Source organism: Neoarius graeffei, chromosome 10 (assembly GCF_027579695.1).
Source record: "Neoarius graeffei isolate fNeoGra1 chromosome 10, fNeoGra1.pri, whole genome shotgun sequence".
NCBI lineage: Eukaryota > Metazoa > Chordata > Actinopteri > Siluriformes > Ariidae > Neoarius > Neoarius graeffei.
The window spans coordinates 62694263-62710599 of record NC_083578.1 but is presented as its reverse complement, the minus strand read 5'-3'; the positions used below and the strand labels follow the sequence as shown (position 1 = coordinate 62710599).

General features: G+C 41.5%; 1 protein-coding gene across 1 annotated transcript in view; it reads left to right on the top strand.

Moving 5' to 3' along the window:
• prex1 (phosphatidylinositol-3,4,5-trisphosphate-dependent Rac exchange factor 1) overlaps positions 1-16337 on the top strand; it is a 196807-nt gene that overhangs the window by 89805 nt on the left and 90665 nt on the right. The window contains exon 10 of the mRNA XM_060932042.1: positions 8750-8897. Coding sequence (XP_060788025.1) covers positions 8750-8897 — 148 coding nt within the window. The remainder of the gene's footprint in view (positions 1-8749; positions 8898-16337) is intronic.

Here is a 16337-nt window from a genome sequence, read left to right as displayed (position 1 = left end):
TGTGGTTTCTCAAGAACATGACAAGCTGCATGTCTTTTATTGTCTTATTAACTTCAAGAAAGAGAAAACTATATAGATACCGTGACTAAAGTCACAGCGATTTGCGCTAGCTCTTACAAACCGGGACGTCTGGTCACCGTACCGTACAGATCCGGAACGGTAAGGGATGGAGAATGATGCTTAGTGAGGGGAAAAAAGCCTGTTTTTCATGGATTGTTCTGGTTCGGTGATTCAAATCAGCACCAAAAGTCATAGCAACTGAATTCAGCCCAGATGTATTCTTCATGCGAAATATGGTGGTGATTGGTTGAAAACTGAGGGAGAAATAGCGTCCTAAAAAACGTCAGGAGAATAATAAGAATAATAAAGTCGAAAGAGCTTGAGTAAGCATAACAATTTGTGCTACCGCTGCTAGCTCAAATTAAAAAGAAATGCTGCTGAAGGAGTGACTTTTTACAGCTGTTATGGCAGGATCTAACTTGTTTCTTGGCTATTCTACAACATTAAATGGAACTATAAACTGATTTAAAAAAAAGTGTGATGTGTAGTTTAGTGTTGGAAAATTGCTGTGGTGTGAGAGAAATAAAACACTTTGCAATCTGCTGTTATGGGAAAATGACAACTGGTGGTAAGAGTAGCTCTATGCTGCGCCAGACTGCATCACACCACCCCGTTGTTGATTGCTGTCCTATAACAGCATGCACCAACATGTTTATTTTATTTTATTTTTTTAATTTGTTGATCAGAAATATAGCTGACTGAGAATTTGATTACTGAAGTAATCTTTTGCTGCAACCCTGCTTAAAACCTAGTGCTACCTTCAAGTCTATTATCTGGTGGGTTCAGGGTTCAGGTGCCTTAACCGCAAGCACTTTCAGGGCTTGAGAACAGCACTCCCCTCACCCCCGATTGAGTTATGGATCAGTGGCACGAAGAATGGGAGGGTGCGAATTCCACCTTGCACAATTACACCCCTGAGCCCTCCATTAAACCTGCTGGGCACTCCTTCCCACGTCCCGCCTGGGTCAGGCTGAACCATCTTCGCACTGGTTGGGGGAAACTAAGGCCCTGTCCACACAGCAACGGATTCAGGTGACTCCGATACAATTGCTTATCGTTTAGGCCTGGCGTCCACACGGCACCGGCGTTTTGGGTGCCCAAAACGCAATCTTTTTGAGAACGGGTTCCAGAGTGGAAAGATCTGGCAACGTTGCCGTTGTGAAGTCGTCTGGATGAGTAGAACGGATTTGTTTACGATGACGTCACAACCACATGACTGTGAGTGCTTCACGCCAGGTAGAAGTGTAACGAATATCACCAGGATATCACCAGGAAAAAGCCTTATAGAGCACTAGTGAGAGTGAAACACGATATTATTGGATATTATTATTATTATTATTATTATTATTATTATTATGTTCAGTGTTAGTTCACAGTAGTAATGCAAGAAGCAGAATAGTGACAGTAATAGTGAAGCAAAAACATGCAATTGTACAAACACTGCAGCTCTACAGCAAAATATTCATTTATGAAATGGTCTGATTCTTAACACCAGTAGTGCCAATGATCTTCTCATTGCGATGCGATGCGAGTTGTCAACAAATCCTATAACTTGGTTCATGAAACGCGCTTACAAAATATTTTCACTGTGAATATTTATTGTGTAATGGTGCAAAGTGAGAGAGAGAGAGAGAGAGAGAGAGAGAGACTCTGCCCTTAGGGCAGAGTCAATCCCGCCAGCAAAAATAGAGAAAAAAAAGGAGCGATCTCAGCTCTTCAGATGCTGGTTTTAGTCCTACAATACATTCCTCAAAAAGGGCGTAGAGGAGCAAATTAATCCATCAACGTGTAGCGTTCAATTTATTTCCAGACCATTAAAGACGCCGCCTTCCGCGTAGAATCATGCGTCATCCTCGCCGCCATATTGGATAGGTCAAAGCGGAGAATAAAGATTCATGCGCTGCCTTTAACTGTACCAACAGGTTTACCGTCCAAACGAGATCACATGGGATTACCTTTCACAGGTGAGAAACAACAAATTAATCCATCAACGTGTAGTATTCAATTTATTCCGGACCATTAAAGACGCCGCCTTCCGCGTAGAATCATACGTCATCCTCGCCGCCATATTGGATAGGTCAAAGCGGAGAATAAAGATTAGCTGCGTTTAACTGTACCAACAGGTTTGCCGTCCAAACGAGATCACATGGGATTACCTTTCACAGGTGAGACTGGAAAAATACTTTTCATTGTATTTGGTCATTATAATGTAATTTTACGAACAGATTTTCCTGACTTTGTGGCTAATATGAAGTCTCGCGCATAATAGTTTATGCGCATGCGTCCTTACTTCTTCTATTGTTCTGGTGTCTCCGAAGGGACCGTCTTACAGCGCCCCTAGAGGTGTGGCATGTGTATTGCATCGTTTTCAGCAAGCGTTGCGTTGCCATATGGACCTGATATTTTACTGATCGTTGCCCATTTGGACGCGATATATTTTTTAAATAACATCTCGTTGCCGTTGTCGTGTGGATGTAGCCTAAGGCCTTCCTCCACACCATTGGCGCAGCAGCTTCTGAGAACTGCTCCTGCGGCGCCCCCCAAACTGTGAGCCACCTACTTGAACCCTGTCCTGTTTTTAGTACCCCCAATGGAATCCTGGAGTTAAAGACTCTTGATGGCCCCACTGTCAACTGGCTCTCTTGCCCCGACCTCCCACTGTGACTCCTGGTCGGTTCATATGAACGACAACCACTTTCAAGTCCTCCTTGAAATTTCACGCATACTAGTTCAGAAGTCATGATTATGACACAGTGTGGTTCAAGTGGTTTTGGTCAGAAAAAAATACAGTGTGAGGGGGAAAGAAGTACAACATGAGAAAACGTCTTTTGATTTTTGTGCGTCTCATCACTGACGACAAGTTTATTTTAACTTAAAATTACCACTTAAACCTTACTGTGTGCTGTAGGCGTCACATTCATATTGGCAGCTGCCATGACTTTGTTATTGACCCGCTCCCAAGTCGTAAAGTCAGGGCTCATAGAAACATAGGCGTTCCCAAGTGATAATTACAACACTGTGGTGTGCACTCACCTCGTAATTACAATATTTCCGACAGGACTTAAAGGCAGCAAAGGAGACTTTTTTTTTTTAAGACCATAAAAGGACCTCATTGGCCTCCTCTGTCTAAGGTTTTTATGAACTACTTTGTTGTTTTCCATGACGGATTTGAAACACTTGTCTCACACGGGCCACCTGTTGTTGGTTTGTGTGTTTGATGTCCGTTTCAGGGTTTTCAGTAGCACGGTCCACTCAATCTGAATACCGTCTTATCACATCTATAAACCACAGACCTAGAAAACCACCGACACTGTTTCTTTAGTATAATGTCTCAATCTGCAGTATCGCTTCCTAGTAGGCAGTTTGAAAATGCAGAGCAGTCTAGGCATTCAAAGCTTTGCCTTAGCGGTTGTACGTCACATTATATCCTGCTCTGGTGCTGTGTGAAAGCAGAAGCTTTTTTTTTTTTAATGGGGTGGATCATGTTTCGGCTGTTTGAAACGAAGCCCAGTGCAACAGGTGCCCCATCAGTCATACACCTCTCTCTCTCTCTCTCTCTCTCTCTCTCTCTCTCTCTCTCTCTCTTTCCATGTCTTTTCTTCTTTAAAGGACTCAGGTCTGGCTTTCAGACACGGTTGCTAATTCCATGTTCCATGCAATGCTTTGTTTGACATGCTAAAGTGTTACGTTATTTTGACAGCCTTTCATCGTGCCTCCTATTTAATTAAATTGAAGCCCAATGGCACTTTAGGATGAAGGAAGCACCATGTTAATGTGATTATGTGGATCAGCATCTGGCACGGGCAGACATGCTTTGCGTGAAACATTTGTGCTGACATGACAAATGAGGATCTTTACACTAAAGAACCAGTCTATAGACGTTACGTAGAATAGAAACTGGAACTCGGGTCAGGATGATCCATTGGACGATCATTTATGATAAGGAAATCAGAACCGGTTATACCATTAACAGTTTTCCCAAACAAAGGGTTTAATGCTGTGATGTAACAAAAGCTATAGGGTAGTTTTTTGGTAAAGGAATCACATTCACAGCAAAATGTGGTAACTTTTTTTTTTTTTTAATTTTTTTTTATTTTTAAGTTGCAGTACTGAAGATAACGGTATTAAATAAAATTTTCACATTGTATGGGGTATCTTTGCATACATGTCAACCTTTGGTCAATCAAACCTGTATAACCAACCTCCAAAATCCGTATTTCCCTTATAAAATCCGTATAAGATGCAAATTAAAATAATTTACCTAAAATTTGAATGATAATTAACAATGATGTATCCCAGTTACTTTTTATTCAATATTAATAACAATAAACCTTCAGAATGAATACAAAGCTCCAATGTTTGACAAAAACACAAAGTGTTATCAGCGTAGTTACGAAGGAAATACTTCGTTGTTTGGAGACAGGTTTCACCGAGCGGCTATTATGCGCGAGACTTCATATTAGCCACAAAGTCAGAAAAATCTGTTCGTAAAATTACGTTATAATGACCAAATACAATGAAAAGTATTTTTCCCAGTCTCACCTGTGAAAGGTAATCCCATGTGATCTCGTTTGGACGGTAAACCTGTTGGTACAGTTAAACGCAGCACATGAATGAGGCATCTTTATTCTCGGCTACTGTCTAGACGCTATACCAGAGACGGGTGAAGAATCTCCACTTTGCCACATCCAGTACGGTGGCAAGAATGACGTATGATTCTACGCAGAAGGCGGCGTCTATGTTTATATGTCCGTGACTTCACGGTTGGCGGGATTCTCGCAATGCGATGTGCGCATGATCAAAAGTGGAACGAAGTCTCGCTACCACAAGATAACGCGCGATTTCATAAGACTCTTTACTGGCTGTCTGTGGTGTACAGTACGTTTGTAAATGTTATGCGCTCTTTTATCATCGTGGGAATTGATTATAGCTCTAAATAAATATTGAAGTTTTTTTTAAAGAATCCGTATAACTTTATTTATACGCCCGTATACGACGTTTATTGAATCAAATCCGTATAAAATACGGACATTCCGTATAGGTTGACATGTACGTCTTTGCACCCTAAAAAAAGCATCGAAAATTTGGTTAACTCTGAACGCATAATCTTTTACAAGGAAAGAAAAGTCAGTAACGTAATTACGTCAGAAGAAACTGAATTTTCATTGCTTAAAATTCAAACCAAGATTTCTCTGAAGCGACGTTGCTATAATCGGGGTGGTGATTTTTTTTTTTTTTTAAATATGGTTTTCAGTACATTTTGCCTTGGAGTCCATACTTTGGCAAGATCACTGAGCTGACAAGTTAAGGCAATCGTAATAATTTCATAATTTTGGCCTCTCTGCTGAAGAATTGCCCAATAGTATTGAGTTATATGGTTATGTACGATTATGCTCATTTCATTGGATTACAGACTTGTGACTTGGCAACATTGCTAATGGTCACAAGCTCTGAGCTTGATTTGATTGCTGGGAAAATCTGGCTCAGACAGGGTCAACCACTGGTCAAAAACCATTATCACTGTAGAAGTGTCCCTCTTATCTGGTATCTCGTAATGCAATCATGATATAGCAGTGTTTGATGGCTGCTTTATGGTGTCATAATGGTGATTAGGTTGAGTGTGAGAGCCTCAAACCATGTTTCGTGACATGGTGGAGCCACACCAGCTGTTCACTCTTCTGCCCCAAAGCCATCTCAATCATCATCTTTACACACAATCCCCACTGAATTGCTACCCACAGCCACATGCTGGTGAGAGGAAATGACATGAATATCATATAACAATGCTTGATTGCATGTTCATGATACAAATCAAACCCGAAGAGCCACATTTTTAAAATGTGTGAACAGTTACATAGAATTACAGGCACTCAACTGTAACTGACGAACAGTTATTCCAAGAAATCGAGTCGTATATGAGCCGAGTTCAGCCATGTACGACGAGATTGAGTGGAATAAGTGTTTTATTATATCCACATTCACTGGATTTTGCGAAACAGAGCTTTGTAAATTTTTTTTGCAAATTCGATAAATATAAACTTTATAAAGAACATCCGACAAAATAATTTCTGTTTGGAGTGTAAACAAACCGGCATTTCGCCGGTTTGTTTACACTCTAAGCAGAAATTATTTTGACAGGAGCAATTTGTGAAAAATGTGGTGATAATTCTTGAAAAATAAAAATGTTATTACCATCAAATACTTTTATTCCATATTTTGTTGCTTTTTTTTTTTTTGTATTTTTTGGGGGTTTTGTTTTAGAGTAGAGTTTTTATTTCGTCCCCGGTTGGTTCAGCAACACATTCCGCCATCATCATCTTTAGGGTTTTTTGGTGTTTAGAAAACCAACTTAAAGGTGCATTACTGCCACCGACTGGGCTGGAGTGTGGAACAGGAGATATTTGGGGGAGGGGGGGACTATTTTCTTTTAGCTATTTCTGTTTCTTTTAAAGACTTGATAACAAAGTAGTATATCAGACTTGATGTGCACCGCCATTTTGTTTTTCTCTACTCCCGGTATATGAGCTGATGTCTTAGTAGTAGATTGGCCAATCAGAGCGCGCGATTGCTCATATGCAGTGAATGTGGATAAAATAATAGACTTTATTCCCAATGTGAACGGAAAACATACCTCTATGAAAAAGCAAAACAAAAACACGTTTCAAATGAAAATGTGGGTGTGTCTCGCTTCAAGACAATAATCCAAAACATGATGCAACATTAAACAGAGCATGGTTTTGAAAAGACGTTTAGAGGTGATGGCCATTTCCATCTCCAGACCTGATTAGAAAAAGCAGGGTATCTGAGTTAAAACGGACCCAATCCAAACGCTGTTCCTACAATACAAGATAAGGTTGAGTCAACTATAAAGGCAAAGGATATACAATCTACGAGAGCATATTTATATCACACTCAAAAGAGGAGATGCAAACTTTTGACCTGATGTATTTTTCCTGATTTTTTTTTTTTATCCAGTTTTGTCGTTAGAGAATTCACACCCACTAGCTAGTTCTCCTCCGTCACACAACAGCTACCACCTGGGGAGGGCGAAGGCTAACATCGATGTTTGATGTCCTCTGAAACACACGAAGCTAACCGCTGCATCTTTCCAGACTGCTGCCATGCTACATCAGCGAAAGTGCTAACTACCCTCTTCTACATACATAGTCTCACAGATGCCCACGATTGGCTAGTGTCACTGTGATTGACAGTGGAGAGAGTAATATCATCCCTCCCACCCTGACAGAACAGTCAGCTATTCTCTGTTGGACTCTGCTGGACACAGATGGCTGTGGCGTTCTTGGGATTTGTACTGGTGATCTCGAAATGATGGGGCAACCACTTTTCTTTTGCAATCACATTCTCCCGTTATGACAATCCAACATGTTTTACATATTTGACCCGTAATGAAGAAACTGTGAAACTTGACGCATAAACACTTGTTGCTGTAGTCTGCATATCAGTAAACTGGACTGTAAATGTTCACATGGCAGTGATTCAGTGCCAGATGTTTGACCACCTCTGTGATTTTGCTGGTTTGGATTTTTACCTCAGCTGAAGTTATATTGTATAATTGTGGTACTAGGCTTGGTTCCACGAATGCATGCTTTTCTTGCTGTTTTTTTTTTTTGCACCAGGGTACTCTTTGCACAGTTTTTGTGTGGTAGCTTGTGGTCATGCTCTTACTGCTTTCAATCCTGCAGTAATGAGGCTCATAATTCTGACGTTACCACAGTCTTGTTTTCACTCGCACAGCTCTCGGCCAAGGCTTGCAGTAGCAGAACAAGGCGCGATACTTAGTCAAACGTTTCTTGATCTACTACTAAATGATCTTATAAGATACATTAAGCACATTGTTTTGATTTGACTTGATGAATACAGACGTACTGCATTTGAGTAGCAGAGCGCTCCAGTTCTGAAGGTGTGAAACACATTACCTGTAACAGACGTTCATTCGGAAATAGAAGTGGTCTCTCTTTAGTCCACCTGGAGATGTAAAGTGAACAGCTGCTTCCTTTTATTCAACCCCATCTGTTTTCTGCATCCGACTCTTCATCCCCCTTAGTTTGACCCAGGTCATGTTCACAAGTGCAGCTCCTTCTATAAGTTGGGTGTCAAATTGATGGACTCTCGAACCCTGATTTGTTTTTTATCCCTCAGCCTGTTTGTCCTTGGGGGTTTTGGGCATATTTTCATGCTTTTCCCCAGTGTACAGTCGCTATATTTAGCAAGCTGAGTGTTTTGCTCCTGTTCAGCTACCCAATGCACACACACAACAGCACAATGTTCCTAATTTCAGCTACATGACTAATCCTATAGCTGCACATGACTCGTCATCCACTTGGGAGAACACAAACCCAGGTGTGTGTATATGAGGATGCACGTGCCCCTCATGACCCACTCTAAAGAGAGAAAGTGCAAAAAGAGAGAGAGAGAGAGAGAAATCAAAGCACTACTTAGAAATGTAGGCAAATTATCACCTAGCTTCATCTGCTAGTGGAATTTCTAATGGACTCCAACACATGTCTGTTTAAGTAAAATAATAAGCACTCTTTTCACAAAATACTGCTGCCCTCTTTTGTTTTTCGGTATTATGGTCATTTTCCTGGGTTTTTTTTTTTTTTTTTTGACTGTAAGAGCATCTTTTAGCATCTGCTGCACCTTCTTAACTGTCTTCCTCTCTACCCAGGTCTCAAACTGGGAATGGAACGAGACGCTTACGTTATGATCGCAGAGAAGGGAGAGAAGCTCTACCACATGATGATGACCAAGAGCCGTCATCTGATCAAAGACCGTCGGAGGAAGCTGACCGTCGTGCCCAAGTGCTTCCTGGGAAAGTGAGTCCTTCACATACTGTGGTGCTTGAAAGTTTGTGAACCCTTTAGAATTTTCCATGTTTCTGCATAAATAGGACCAGAGGTGGACACAGTACCCAACTTCATTACTTAAGTCAAAGTACAGATCCCACTGGTCAAATGTCACTCCGATACAAGTGAAAGTTGTACAGTCAAATTTTTTACTTAAGTTAAAGTACTGAAGTACTTGCTTTTAAAAATACTTAAGTATTAAAAGTACATTTTCTGTCAACGCATTTTTGTATTATTGCCACAACGCTTACAAAACCTAATGCCGTTACCAAAGACAGAAATGTGAATTCACAAAATGAACGCATGCTGTGCCATCATGGTGGTTTAACGTTAAACTAGCTGGTCAGTGAAACTCCACCTGACACTAGCAAACTCTTTTCAAACTCGAAATCATATTGGGTAGCTAATGCTACTAGAAAAGAAAGATTTCTACATTGTTTATTTGGCGAGATTACGCTAAAACCTATTTCTGAAAGGACTTCAGATAAGTTAACATTATTCATGTTAGCCTGGGCTGCCAACTCTCACGCAATGAGCGTGAGACACATGCATTTGATTGTCTTCACACGCTCACACGCCATACCTCCAATTTCTCACGCTAGAAAAAAATCTAGTTTATCTATCTAATCCAGGCTACCCATTGCGTCACGCCAACCACTTGCGATTGATCAATTACGCCTTACGCACGGCTAAACAGGCAGAGAGGTGTTCCCTTCTGTACACACTCCGCTATGGTAGGTGGTGCATCTAATGATGCTGCACTCACCGGAAGTTGGATAATTGTCTACCGTCAATTTGGAGGAAGAGGAGAGAGAAGAAGGTATCCGAGTTGAAGACGGGTGTCTCGAACAGGTTTGTACATATGCACGCCAATGTGTGGTGTTACTGACGTAATTATGAACTTGTATAAAGTTTCTTAATCGTTTTAGCCTATAAAAGTGTTGTGAGAATATTTAATGCCATATTGAGAGCTGTGTACTAGGCATGCTAAATCATTATAGGCCTCCTGCCATGCCACAGCCTCTATCTTCCCCAACAGGCAGCACGGGAGAGCACCTCCTTAGCACACGTTTATTAAGGTGCATTTTTAGTTTGTTTACTGTATGTTATCATACTTTATGACTTTATTTGAAGCCATACTGGAAATGTTGTAAAATAAAGCAAGTAAGAGATAATATTACAAATGCAAGAAGAGCCATTAGCCACCATACCTATTGTTTATTTACAGGGTATTTATTTTTAATTATTTATGATGCATGTAATTGCTCAGTTAAAGTAAATAAAGCATGGTCACCTGTAATATCAAAGAACTTGAACTTGTGAATAATTAAAAAAAAAAAAGACAGAGAGCAATATACTGAGGAGACAGGGTTTCAAAGAGGGCAAGACAGGTAGAGAATATTTGTCAGATAACAGGCCCTGACGAATGCTCTATTACTAATAAGAAACATAGATAAGAAATAAATTAATAAGAAATATATTAATATAGCTTATTTAAGTATGACCAAAATTTTTAAGCCCAACTTTGTGTGCACATTCCCACCTATGGCCAAGGTTCAGCTTTCCGTGTTTCAATACTGTTCAAACTTAATCATTTTAATGTTTCTTGTAGCACATGCACATTTTGCTTACTGTTTAAGCATTTTATTTGTTCTTTTGCTGTTGATATTTTTCCCCATGCCAATCTTCTGCTGAACCCAGTGGTGGGGAAAGCCCTTAAATGCATAATGAAGTGTCAGTGAGGGACAATCTTATTTTTTGCAACAGTTATTAAAAACTTAACATTTAGTTTCAATTCAGAAGGTGTTTAGGCTTAGCTGATGAAATATTTTCAAACATGAACTTGCCTTTAAATCTGAAACACAGGTCTATAGGGCTACAGGAACATTGGCAGTCGTCTGTAGTTTTCTAGTGTGGGGGCTTTTAAGCCAAAACCTGGTGCTTTTGTTGGCCACAGGCTGAAGGCCTGGCAAGTCAGGGTGTGTAGGAATGTAGGTATGGCACAGCAGGCCACTCCAAAAATCCACCAGAATGCAGGAACATCTACTAAATCCAAAATCTCAACCCCCCCCCCCCCCCCCCCCCCCCCCCCCCCTTGTCCATCTCCAGCTGGACGACCCACAAACAAAACACCAGAATGCAGGGGGACAAGTGAATATCAAACTGAATACAAAATTCACACTTACTGCATGGTGTGCGGCAAAATTTTGCCATCGACCCCCCCCCCCCCCAAAAAAAAATCTCACTCCAAGGAATTTCGAAAAGTTGGCAGCCCTGTGTTAGCGTAATTCCGTTTTTACATGCTAACTAACAGTGTCCAAGTTAACTAGCTATGTGTTAACGTTAGCTGTGTACAAGGCTACAGCAACTTGGCGGGCAAATCCATAGAAAGTCATTTGACTAACCAGACTGCATAGCTATCGATATAGTTTTCATCACTAGCTCTAAAAGCACAGACAACTTCGTTGCAAGCTTTCTCTTGGAATAAAACGTTTATATACCTCAAGATGCTTCCGCAGGTTGAACGGTGAGTTTTTGTAGGTAATGATGTGGTTTGTTTTTGGCAAACAAAGCAAACATTTAAAACAAAACGAATCTTTAATCCTTTCAGAAAACTGAAACATGGGTTCTAGGTATGGCCCTGGGTGCGTGCATTCCCCAGAAGAACTGCTTCCTTCCATTCTGCCATCAACTGATCGTGTTCAAATAAAGCTGCTGAGAAATCATTGAACTTGATTTTATCCAGTCTATGGACGTGACGTGACCCTAGTGATGACTGATAGGCTGTCTCAGTGTCACCTGCGAAAAAAAACACTCATCTTTTAGAAAAGAAAAAAACATCCACTTTCAAAGCTGCTTCATAGTAACGAGGAGTTTGACAGAAATGTAGTGGAGTGAAAAGTACAATATTTGTCTTTCAAATGTAGTGAAGTTAAAGTCATAAGTTTCCAAAAAAAAAAATACTCAAGTAAAGTACAGATACTCAAAAAGTGTGCTTAAGTGCAATACTCAAGTAAATGTACTTCATTACTGTCCACCTCTGAAGATGACCTAAAACAACATCAGATTTTCACACAAGTCCTCAAAGTAGATAAAGAGAACCCGGTTAAACAAATGAGACAAAAATATTATGCTTGGTCATTTATTTAGTAAGGATTTTTCAATGCAATAACGGTGCAGCACAGAGTTGTCACTTATCTATGCCGACTCACATAAAATACTTTGTTTTGAAATCGACAAAATAAAATCACAATTCCAAACTTTGTAGCATCTTTAGTGCTTTTAGGAACAACATTTTCTTTCATAATTTGTAATTCTTCCTCACTTACGGTGACAAAAGCGCTTGGTCGCCATTTTGCCGAGTCACTCGAGGTGATTATTGAGAAACAGTCCGAATCTCTCGACCAATTAGCGCGCGCAATTTCCTATAATCACTGCCTTATTTATAACAGCAGCTGCTGGAGTCATTTCACTACCACCCCTTGTCTTCTTGCTTTATCTGAAACCTGTTCTTTGCCTTCCAGCTAAACTACTGTCTGAGCTGTGCTGTTATAGAAAATGAATCAACACTTTCTGGCTAATCAAATTTGAGAATTTGGTCGTGCTGTGGTATAATGTGTGGCAAATCTGTCTGCGTTTATTAACTCTTAATAAATAACCTGAAGTGTTGCTTAAATAGAAAAGTACTCAGCTTTATAAAAGGGTTCCACTCATGAAACACTTTCCAGATAAACTGAAAAATTTTTGAAGGTTCTAGATTTAACCTTTATAAGAGTGTAGGGACTATTTTCAGGTTACCGTAAATCTGAGAGGCCTCCTGAGCGAACACACACACACACACAGGATGTTTGGAAATGCTTTCCCAAGCTCAGTGCCAAGCACCCCATCAGACGCAGACATTCCCAGCAAACACCCTTCATTAGAAAAGGTTTTCCTCATTCAGTATTCTCTCTCTCTCTCTCTCTCTCTCTCTCTCTCTCTCTCACACACACACACTTTCTCGCTCTCACTCACACACACATACATTTACACTGTCTTTTGGCATTGTGAATGAACAATGGATGCTGTGCATATGCATTGAACTCTCAAACTCTGTGTGTGTGTGTTTGTCCAACTCAAGTGTGTTTGTGTGTGAGCAAGATTCCTCCGAGCAATTAAAATTCCCCCCTTTGCTTTCCAGAAAGTTCTGGGCTTTCTTGGGGAAAATTTGAGCTACCTTAACTCCTACTCTCATCTCATTATCTCTAGCCGCTTTATCCTTCTACAGGGTCGCAGGCGAGCTGGAGCCTATCCCAGCTGACTACGGGCGAAAGGCGGGGTACACCCTGGACAAGTCGCCAGGTCATCACAGGGCCGACACATAGACACAGACAACCATTCACACTCACATTCACACCTACGGTCAATTTAGAGTCACCAGTTAACCTAACCTGCATGTCTTTGGACTGTGGGGGAAACCGGAGCACCCGGAGGAAACCCACGCGGACACGGGGAGAACATGCAAACTCCGCACAGAAAGGCCCTCGCCGGCCCCAGGGCTCGAACCCAGGACCTTCTTGCTGTGAGGCGACAGCGCTAACCACTACACCACTGTGCCGCCAACTCCTACTCTAAGCTGAAATATTTTTAAAAAAAAAAACCTAGCGTGTATAATGTTGTGTAACGTATGCATAATTTAATTCAGCTATCTCATATTGAGATATAAAATACAGTACCACGTAGTGCATAGCACTGTTATGTCTCTGCGCTCAGCTGTGTTGTTGCAGGCTTTAAACACATGACTGGATGGATTTGATGTTTCGAACACAATTCCTTACCATGCTTGGGCTTTGCTTCATCAGGTGCATACAGCTGAGCTCCAGAGCTGTAGATGCCCTGTTACAGGAACAAATCCTACCCAGAACTTTAGCATCACAGCTTTGGATTAAAAAAAAATCACATATGTAAAGGGTGGATAAGGTCCAGGAATGTGTTTCTGTAGGTGTGTTTGTTAATCTGTTTGCTGCACTGTTAGAAATAGACCATTTGCACATGACGTCACATGTCCCATGACCCTCTCTGGTTTAGCTGTGGAATAACACATGCGTTGCAACAAGTACCTTAATACGAAATGCCATAAATTTGCGCAGTTATTGGCTGCTCAAACAATTCTGCTAAGGCTGGAGTCCGATTGTTTAGTTTACCCACTGTTAAAATGCGAGAAGGACCCCAAATGGAAGCTCTAACCCGTAGACGACCGAGACAGTGGCTTGCAAATCTGAACGGATCGGACATAAAAGAGACCAGCTACAAATATGTACAAGTATGTGCAGATCATTTCGTAAAGGGTAAGTTTATATTTCTACCGTTTATGTGAACCATAGACAAAATATATACAGTGCCCTCCACAATTATTGACACCCCTGGTTAAGATGTGTTAAAGGCCTTAAAATAAATTCAATTTTTATTGCAGAAGCATAATCTCACACTGAAAATTGTAGAAAAATGTAACCCTTAACTCAAGTGAATTTAAAAAAAAATCCCTGACTAAGAAATAATTATTTTTCATAAAATCACCTGTTCCACAATTTTTGGCACCTATAACAATTCCTAGAAAATAAATGTAATTGAAGCATTTCTGTCATTTCTACTGTAGTTTATAAAGTTGACCAATGGCCCTTTTCCACTACCCTTTTTCAGCTCGCTTCAGCTCACTTCAGCCCGACATGGCTCGCGTTTCGACTACCAAAAACCAGCACGACTCAGCTCGCTTCAGCCCTGCTTAGCCCCTAAAACTCGCACCGTTTTGGAGTAGGGCTGAAGCGAGCCAAACCGTGCGGAGTGAGGTTGGGGGCGTGAGCAGACACTCCCCTGTGCACTGATTGGTGAGGAGGAGTGTCCTCACATGCCCACACACGCCCCGCGAGCACGCTGGGATCTGTAAACACCGCAAACCCGGAAGAAGGAGAATTACGAGAATTATGAAGCCTTATGCGCCTCGCCTCATCTATACGCTCTTGCCAGTATCTGTTGGCGTTGTCGGTGACAGCAAGCCACAGCACCAAGACCAGCAACACTAACGACTCCATGTCCTCCATGTTTATTGTTTACTATTTGGGTCGTGAGACTACCGCTTAAAAGCTCACTGATGTCACTGTTTGCGCTGCTTAACGACATCACGTGACGTCCACCCACTTTCACTAACTCCACCCAATGTGTCCACCCACTTCCAGCCAGCACGGTTCAGCCCGGATGTAGTCGAAATGCAACTCCAACAGCCCCGCTCAGCTCGACTCAGCACGGCACGGCTCAGCCCGGCTCAGCCGCGTTTGTAGTGGAAAAGCGGCACAAGTATCTAGGAACCTTTAATTAGTAATTCATCACATCCTGTTTCCCTGGGGTATAAATATGATGTGACACAGAGGCCTATTTCTCTTATCCACTCTTCAACATGGGAAAGACAAGAAAACACACCATTCAAGTAAGGCAGATGTGTGTCGACCTTCATAAGTCAGGCAATGGCTACAAGAAAATAGGCACTCGCCTACACCGGCCCATACCTACAGTCAGAGGAATCATCAAGAAGTTTAAAACAACTGGAACAGTGGCAAACAAGCCTGGACGAGGATGCAAGTTTATCTTGCCACCACGCACAGTGAGGAGGATGGGAAGAGAAGTAAAAAGTTCTCCAAAGCTCACTGTTAGAGAATTGCATCAAAGAGTAGCATCTTGGGGTCACAAAGTCTCCATAACAACCATCAGGCGCTATCTACATGCCAACAAGCTGTTTGGGAGGCATGCACGGAAAAAAGCCTTTTCTCACAAGCGTAAACGTACACGTCTGGAGTTCGCTAAGCGGTACTGGGACTTCAACTGGGACCGTGTGCTTTGGTCAGATGAGACCAAGATAGAGCTTTTTGGCAACAAACACTCTAATACATCACAAAAGATGAGTATGTGGAAAAGCAGCTCATGCCCACTGTGAAGTATGGGGGAGGATCGGTGATGCTGTGGGCCTGTTTCTCTTCCAAAGGCCCCGGGAACCTTGTTAGGGTGCATGGCATCGTGAACTCTTTGAAATACCAAGACATTTTAAATCAAAATCTGGTGGCCTCTGCCCGAAAGCTGAAGATGGGTCGTCACTGGGTCTTTCAGCAAGATAATGACCCTAAACATGTGGCCAAATCTACACAAAAATGGTTCACCAGACACAAAATCAAGCTCCTCCCATGGCCATCTCAGTCCCCAGAGCTCAACCCAATTGAAAACCTGTGGGGTGAGCTGAAAAGGAGCGTGCATAGGAGAGGACCCAAGACTCTGGATGATTTAGAGAGATTGTGCAAAGAGGAATGGTCGAACATCCCTCTCTCTGTATTCTCCCATCTTGTGAAATGTTATAGGAGAATATTAAGGCTACGTTTACATTAGACC